This window comes from Nyctibius grandis, chromosome 26 (genome assembly GCF_013368605.1).
Source record: "Nyctibius grandis isolate bNycGra1 chromosome 26, bNycGra1.pri, whole genome shotgun sequence".
Lineage (NCBI taxonomy): Eukaryota > Metazoa > Chordata > Aves > Nyctibiiformes > Nyctibiidae > Nyctibius > Nyctibius grandis.
Window position 1 is genome coordinate 204,792 of NC_090683.1, and position 8,422 is coordinate 213,213.

Genomic DNA, 8,422 nt, shown 5'->3' on the forward strand with positions numbered 1-8,422 from the left:
ACTCAACAGAAACTGCAGAAAGTCTGCAGGAACTGTATGTGCTCACAGCATTTTACAATCCAGCCTGCTTTCAACCATTCAGAGAAAAACAAAGGGGTAAGATTCTAGCTAAACGAAAGACAGAAACAGAAGCATAGATGCTGATCTCTTGTTGGGACAAAGAGCATTTAATTTCTTTTTCTCTAGCTTTGTTAGAGGTCCTTCTTGTTGTCTCGTCTCACCTACACTCTGAGATACCAACATAAGTTGGGATATTATTGGAAATGAGTAGTTTCCAAGAGAAACAAAGTGTGAGAGAGAGAAAGAAGGGTTGTTTGGGAAGGAAAACAGAGGTGAATATAACAGATCAAAAGATTAGTAAAATGGAACTTTCTTATTGTACTTTATATGCTTTTAAAAATCTTATGACCTCTGTTGAGATGAGGGTGACAGTAGCAGCAATAATAAATTTCAATGTATGTTGACATTAATATTACATATTTTCATTGTTTTTCTCTTTAAATTTAAGCAGTATTCTAGTGTGAGTCAAATATAACCTTCCCCTCACCCCTCTCTGTATTATATGCACTAGCAGTGAAGATAGTGAAGATATTTATGTGGTAAAAAATTGGCATTTGTATTCCACTTTCAGTGGACTAGAATATAAAAACATTCAGCATAATTTTTACCCTGAGAAAATTCATGTGACATTAACAATTCTCAAAATTAAACATGGAAGTTATCTTTATATGCTGTCTGAGAGTGACCCATTATCAGAAGGCAGGTAGCTGAAATACTCTGATTAATCATCCTTTTTTATTAAATTATTTTCAGTCGATATTTAAGGGTGCTATAAGGTAGTTTTGGAATTTTTAAAGCCTATATTGGAATGTGTAAACATAATTTTTACTTTCTCTTTTTTATCTCCTTTTCATTCATGCACTTTATAATTATGGTTTGTAATGTATAGCATGCTAAGATCACACAGGCTAGGTTTTTTTCTTTAACTGCTTAGATCTCCATTGGCTATACTGGAAACCAAGTTACCTGGTTTACCTGTTAGTATTTACTACAGCTTAAATTAAATGCCACAAATCTCATGGAAGTTGCCTACACCAAGCTGCTAAAATAGGGTTGACGAGTCTCACGTAGAGTACAAGCTAGGAAATTTGAAATATAAAATTATACTTTATATTCTATCACTTTATTATTTGGCAGCATTTATGTACTTGTAATGAAACATGTAAGTCATGTAATTAGACTAATTCTACATAAAGAATCCATATGCAAAAAAAAATTAAATTCAAAATATTTTGAAATTCAAATAAATAATGAAATCCATAAAATACATATTTCTTTTTCTCTGGCAATTTTTGTAACATTTCATAACATTAATAGATTTTTTCTTAATGTTTTATATGAAAAATATTTTGTGAAGGACAAAGCCTGAACATCATTCCAGAAAGGCAGTTGATTATTGGATATGAAAGTGCAGGAACAGGTCAAAAAAGCTTGTTTGAAACCTTCAGTAAAGAGTGAAAAAGAAGAAGAATAAACATCAAACTTCAGGTATATTGTGATAAATCAAGATTAATTTTATCAAGTAATGCAGAAGGAAAATGATGGATGGGCACTGTAATTACTGTAGTCTAAGACTATAGGAAAGCTGTTATTTGTGAGAAATGACCTGCTTTAGTCAATTAATCAATATATTGGAAATGAGAGAAATTTTCAGGTGCACAGGTCCTTCCCAATTCTGAAAGAAAAAATAAATGCATATACCCCACAACCCTAGCAAACTTAAAGTACTATTATTTGAGAGAACAAACACTTATTTTCTTCTGCCTATAATCAAGAGAAAGGGAGAGAGAAAAACAGCTCAAGATCAATTTGTCTTCATGAGTTCCACCATTTAGCAAGACTGTGCTTTTATCTAGATATCTTTTGGCATTAGCGGCCATTTGGGGGACAGCTCAGAACTGAGATGAAAAGCACATTTAATAATGTTTCCTCTTCCCTTTGACTGTCTTTTAAGTGAAGATAGGGGTAGGAAGGCCTGTGAGGAAATCAGTGAAGCCTGAACATTTTCTTGGAGCCAGGATCTGAATCACCAATCCTATAATGCTGTAGGACTCAAAATTTTTCAGGAGTGGTTAAATAGTAAAGAATGTCAATTAAATAACTGGTATGAGATGTCTACTTAAAGTGGGTATTTGCAAATCCAGAATGGAGAGGATGCTTGAAGGAGATAATACAAGATGATCCTTATTTCCTCGCTTTTTCCTCCTTACACATTCCAGGTCTTCAAGGTCATGATGATACAGGAAAATGATACCCACATCCATGAGTTCATCCTCTTGGGATTCTCTACCATCATAGAGCTGAATATTCTATTGTTTGTAATTTTCCTCATTGTGTATTTGTTGACTGTCCTTGAAAACATAGTCATCATCACTTTAATCAGAAGAAATCACCAACTCCACAAGCCCATGTACTTTTTCTTAGGCCATCTATCTTTCCTAGAGACCTGGTACATCTCAGTTACTGTTCCCAAATTGCTGGTCAACTTTCTGGTGAAGAATAAGAGCATCTCCTTTACAGGTTGTATGGCCCAGCTCTACTTCTTCATTGCCCTCGCCTGTACTGAATGCGTCCTCCTGGCTGTCATGGCCTATGACCGCTATGTGGCCATCTGCAACCCCCTGCGCTATCCAGTCATCATGAGCCACAGAGTCTGTATACAGCTGGCCATGGGCTCTTGGCTGGTGGGCTTTCTGACATCTGTGCTAAAGGTCATCTTCATTTCCCAGCTCTCTTTCTGTGGCCTCAATGTCATCAACCACTTCTACTGTGACATCAGCCCTTTGCTCAACCTCTCTTGCACTCAACGGTTAGTTGCAGAGATGGTGGACTTTGTCTTTGCCTTGCTTATTCTGTTGATCCCTCTCTCTGTCATTATAATTTCTTACATGTGCATAATCAGCACCATTTTGTGCATTCCCATGGTTCAGAACAGGAAGAAAGCCTTCTCCACCTGTGTTTCTCACCTGACTGTGGTCACCATCTTCTTCTCAGCCACCCTCTTCATGTATGCCCAACCTAGGAGTGTACACTCCTCGGATCTCAACAAACTGGTTTCCATAATTTATACTGTATTCACTCCAATGCTAAATCCATTCATCTACTGCCTGAGGAACCATGAAGTAAAAGACACTTTATGGAAGGTCTTATGTGGCGTGGGTGCTGTCTCCAGAGTTTCTGGGTCTGATCACTAATATTATACTTGGAAGATAATCTTCCAACTGAATTTGTCTGAATCTCATGAATGTTTAACAAGACTTTTACTTTCACAGAAATGAAGATTATGGTTTTGTTTAGACATCAGTGGTTAAGGATTGCTCTTTCTGAGTCAATCTGAATGATGATAACATAATAATGAATGATAACACTGTGTGAATGTAAAAGAACGTGTTTCTACTGAACACGTTACACACCATTACTGACCAGCAGAGAAGGCAATAAACATCATGGCCTTCTCTTAATGCATTTTTTTGGTCTTCATCAAAGAACACAATTACTTTCTGACCTTGATCCAATTTAATATGAAACTGGGATTCAAAGAACTTGAGGAACCAAATAAATAACTATGTCAATCTTCTTCACAGGGATTAGGATGGGAAATTCATTAATTCAGATAATATCTGTCATTTTAGTTAGATGTCATAAGACAATGTGAACCACCACTGAGAATTTTCTTCTTCTTTTCATTAACTTCAAATAGAACTTTGGGAAGTAGCTGAGATTTACAGAACAAAACTTTACTTTTGGCGAAGAGGGTTAATTTACATAGTTTAATTTCCATTTCAAATGCTAAATGAGCCCCCTGATTTTCAAGTTAAATTTTCCTCTGCTCCTTCTATCTTATATGGGGAGATATAAGCACTAAGAGAAGAATCAATTGTCTAAACACAGGCATCTAACAGCATTTCTGGTGCCATACGGTATCCACACACAGCTGGCAAATTTTACACTGGACCTATGGGAGATCCAGCCCTTTTTAAAGTAATATTCAGAAGGAGAGGGACAAGAAGAACTTTAAGCAATTCAACAAAGACAGATGCGAAATCCTGCACCTGGGAAGGAATTAACCGATACTTCAGTATAAGCTGGGCATTCACTGACAAGGCAACAGCTCTACAGAAAAGGACCTGGAGGTCCTGACAGATGAATTAACATAAGTCAGAACTGTGCCCCTGCCATGATGAAGACCAACTGCCTCCTGGACTGTATTAGCAGTAATCTAGCCAGCAGGTCAAAGGAAAAGATCCTTCCCCTCTATTTGTCACCTGAGACTGCATATATTTGTGAGATTACATCTGCAGTACCATGTCCAGTTTGGGGCTTCCCATTGCAAGGAAGACAAGATGGACAGAGTCTAGCAGAGGGTTACCAATAGTGATAGAGGGGTTGGACCACCTGTTGTACAAAGAGAGACAGCTGGAAATAATTTTTTAAGTCTGGAAAAGAGAACATTAAGGAAGTATTTAGTTGCAATCTGCCACTGCTTGAAGGATATTACAGAGAAGATAGATAGAGACAATTCTTAGTTGTGCACACCTGAAAAGATAAGAAGCCACGGGAACAAGTTGCAGCAAATTAAATTCAGATTAGATAGTACAAAAAAGAAAGAAAGAAACAAACAAAATCAGTCAGAGTGATTAAGCACAGCAACAGAGTCCCAGAGAGGTTATGAAATCTCCACCCTTTGAGTTTTTCAAAGCTTGACTAGACAAGTCCCTGAAAAACCTGACTTGACTGAAATATGTTTTTGAAAGCAGAAAGAGCTGAAAGTTTCCAGAAGTGAAACTCTACCCTTTCAACCTAAGTTTTTGTACGATTCTTTGATCTGGTTAGGAGGAAAAGCCTGTGGCATCTCAAATTGCAATAGAAATTGATGTTTAGGCAACTGAATCTCACTGTAGCTACCTACTGACTAGGGTTCCAACATATAACTGTGCAATACATTCAATACAATTTAGGAAATACATTCAGTGGTTTATAGACACTCATTCAAACTTATGTAGACAAATGGAGATCAGTTCTGTTCTCCACTCAGAAGTGTCTAGTGACATTTGACATCAGAGAATCACAGACTCACAGAAATGTTTTTTGGGGACATTTGAATATCACAAAATCACAGAATGGTTGAAGTTGGAAGGGAACTCTGGATGTCATCTGGTCCAACCCTCATGCTCAAACAAGGAAAACCTAGAGCTGGTTCCCTAGGAACATGTCCAGACAGCTTTGGATATCACAAAGGATGGAGACTGCACAACCTCTTCGGGCAACTTGTGCCACTGCTCTGTCAACTTCATGGTAAAAAAGTGTTTTCTCATGTTCTGAGAGAACCTCCTGTGTTTCAGTTTGTGCCCGTTGCCTCTTGTCCTGTCAGTGGACACCACAGAAGAGGCTGGCTACATCCTCTTTACACTCTCCCTTCAGAAACAGTTGTATATGCTAATGAGATCCTACCTGAGCCTTCCATTCTCCAGGCTGAACAGTCCCAGCTCTTTCAGTCTTTTCTCATAGTAGAGATGCTGCAGTCCTTTAATCATCTTAGTAGACCCTCACTAGACTTTTTCCAGTATACCTGTGCCACTCTTGTACTGGGGAGCCCAGAATTGGACACAGAACTCCAGGTGTGAGTATATCCATAATTTGACTTCCCTTTTGTAGCACAACTCTCACCATTTCAATGTTATGCCAGCTGTGGCTTGATCTAGCTGAGAGTTGAAAATCTGCAAAGACAGAGATGCTACAGTCTCTCTGGGCAACTTGTTTCAGTGGTCTTCTGACCTCCTAGTGAAGAAGCTTCTTGTAAAGGCCTATTTGCAACTACTTGCAACAACTGAGTTGCAAGTCATTATCTTTGCCCCTTTTTATACTATCTGTTATGACAAATAATTGTTTGGCCCCATTGTCTTTTTAACTACAGTCTTCTGTTAGACCACACCATAGCCTCCTGTTCACCACCTTAAACAAACCTAGCTATCTCAACTTCTTTTCATAGTACGTGTCCCCTAAGACACATCTTAACATCTTAGTAAGCCTTAGTAAGAACCTCTCTAGTTTCTCCACATTTTCCTTGAACTGGACACAGTAGTCCAAGTGAAGCCTCACCAGCCCAGGTGAGGAGATAGGGAGATATGAACTAACCCTTTTTTCTTCTGGCAGCACTGCTCTTCTTTCTCCATGCACTTACATTATTCTAAAGATGCCTTCTTCATGCAATGCCCTTAGATGTCTAAGTCTGCACACAAGGCTTTGGCCAGCAGTTACAGGTCAACTAAGATACCTTAACACACATCAAATGTCACTAGATTCTAATATATTGGCAAATTTAATCAAACTGTATGTCCTAACAGCCAAATAACTTCTATAATCCCAGCTCTCCTAGGTGCTAATCTTCCACTTAATCTCACTGTATGAATATAATTTTAATCTTATGCTTTTGGCTTGACAGACATCTGACTCATAAAAGACCAATTCCGAAGTGGTTTCACAAGTAGCTTACTCACAGGACTCCTTCCACTTGGCAGTATGGAGAAGACTAGATCTGGTTCTGTACTCTTTGTGATACAAAATCTTGCAACAGTACCCTTGCAGGTTTTTGATCTCCAGATTCCATTCTGCCATGCCCTAGGACATCTAACATTTAACCTTCTTGCTATTCAGTAAAAGTACACTGTGGTGATCTGCAGTACAGTTCCCATATTTTGGGGGGATATATGGAATTGAAAAATTGCATGACAACCATATTTATTTTAGCAGACATTTACATGAGGAAGATAAATAAAATAAGTTATTTTAGAATCTCTGTAATGAAATAGAATATTTTCATTTCACTCTAGGGATGAGTTTAGCTATTGCACCTAAACTGTAAATACCTACTTAAGAGTTCAACTCCCTGGGCATTGACAGCTAGTATAATCTGAGGTCACTAAAGTAATAAACATACCTTCATGGGTTGACAGATTTGACACAGAACTTACTGGAAACACATAACTTCTGGAAACCCTACTGAAAAGTACATAAAACACCACAAAATCTGAAATTAAACACCTCTCTTTAGATAACTGAATCCCCTACTAATTACCTACATTTCCATTAGGGTCATAACACTTAGCTCTAGTTTTTGATTCTGGTGAAAAAGCTGGATCCAGAGTGACATTCAAACTGTTCAATGGTCTTCCTCAGGAGCTTCAGCTGCTGCTTCAGATGGGAACAGATCTACTGTAATTCTTGTGTTATACCTGTTAGCCTTATTTCAATGTTTCATGTATCTGAAGCCATTATAAGGCATTGGAAGCTCAACAGTACACAGTTGAAATGAGAAACTAGTCGGGGCAGTCAGTATACTCTAGAGATCTATTCAGCTGAGTAGGTATACATGGTAGGGTGATCTGTGCAGCTGTCTAAACTCCTCTAAGTACAGACAGAAAGCCTTCTCTACCTGTGTTTCTCATCCAGTTGTGATCATCATCTTCTTAATGGCCATCTTCATGTATGCATGACCCAGGAGCATACACTCCTTGGATGTCAACAAACTGGTTTCCATAATTTATACTATAGTCCAATGCTATAGTCCATTTGTTAACCATGAGGAATGAGGAGGCAAAAGACACCTTTATGAAAAAGTCTTGCTGACTACCTCAGGTGTGTATGTCTGCAGGTGAGATAGTGCCCACCCACAAAGCTTAAATTTGGTGTTATCTTCTATTATGACAGGGTGAACAACAGGGCTTAGAGATGAGGGTGAGTTGAGATCTCAGGTGATTTTGACCTACCTTAGTTGCATATTTTAATTGTTGAATCTGGTCTTTGATAAGACTTAAATTTCCTTGCAATCAACAGAGGTGGAACAGCAACAACCTAGGAGTTATTAAACTTCTGTTAAGGATAGGAGTCATATCATCTAATATAGGCATAATAAAACTGGGTAACTAATATAAACTAATGGTCTAGATTAATTCTGGTGATATCTGCAGTCATACACACACAAAAAAACGCACCAAACCCCATATTTTCCTGTAAACAGTATCACAGAATCACAGAATCACAGAATGTTAGGGATTGGAAGGGACCTCGAAAGATCATCTAGTCCAATCCCCCTGCCAGAGCAGGATTACCTAGATAATGTCACACAGGAACTCGTCCAAGTGGGTTTTGAATGTCTTCAGAGAAGGAGACTCCACAACCTCTCTGGGCAGCCTGTTCCAGTGTTCAGTTACCCTCACTGTAAAGAAGTTTTTCCTCATATTTATGTGGAACCTCCTGTGTTCCAGCTTGCACCCATTGCCCCTTGTCCTGTCAAGGGATGTCACTGAGAAGAGCCTGGCTCCATCCTCTTGACACTTGCCCTTTACATATTTATAAACATTAA

The 8,422-nt window shown here is 38.4% G+C and overlaps 1 protein-coding gene across 1 annotated transcript; it reads left to right on the forward strand.

Annotated features, from left to right (window-relative positions):
- Nucleotides 1-2,294: 2,294 nt before the first annotated feature.
- LOC137673674 (olfactory receptor 6B1-like) lies at nucleotides 2,295-8,422 on the forward strand. The gene is made up of 2 exons (XM_068418633.1): nucleotides 2,295-3,199; nucleotides 8,395-8,422. Exons 1-2 carry the CDS (start codon nucleotides 2,295-2,297, stop codon nucleotides 8,420-8,422), a joined length of 933 nt encoding a protein of 310 aa, XP_068274734.1.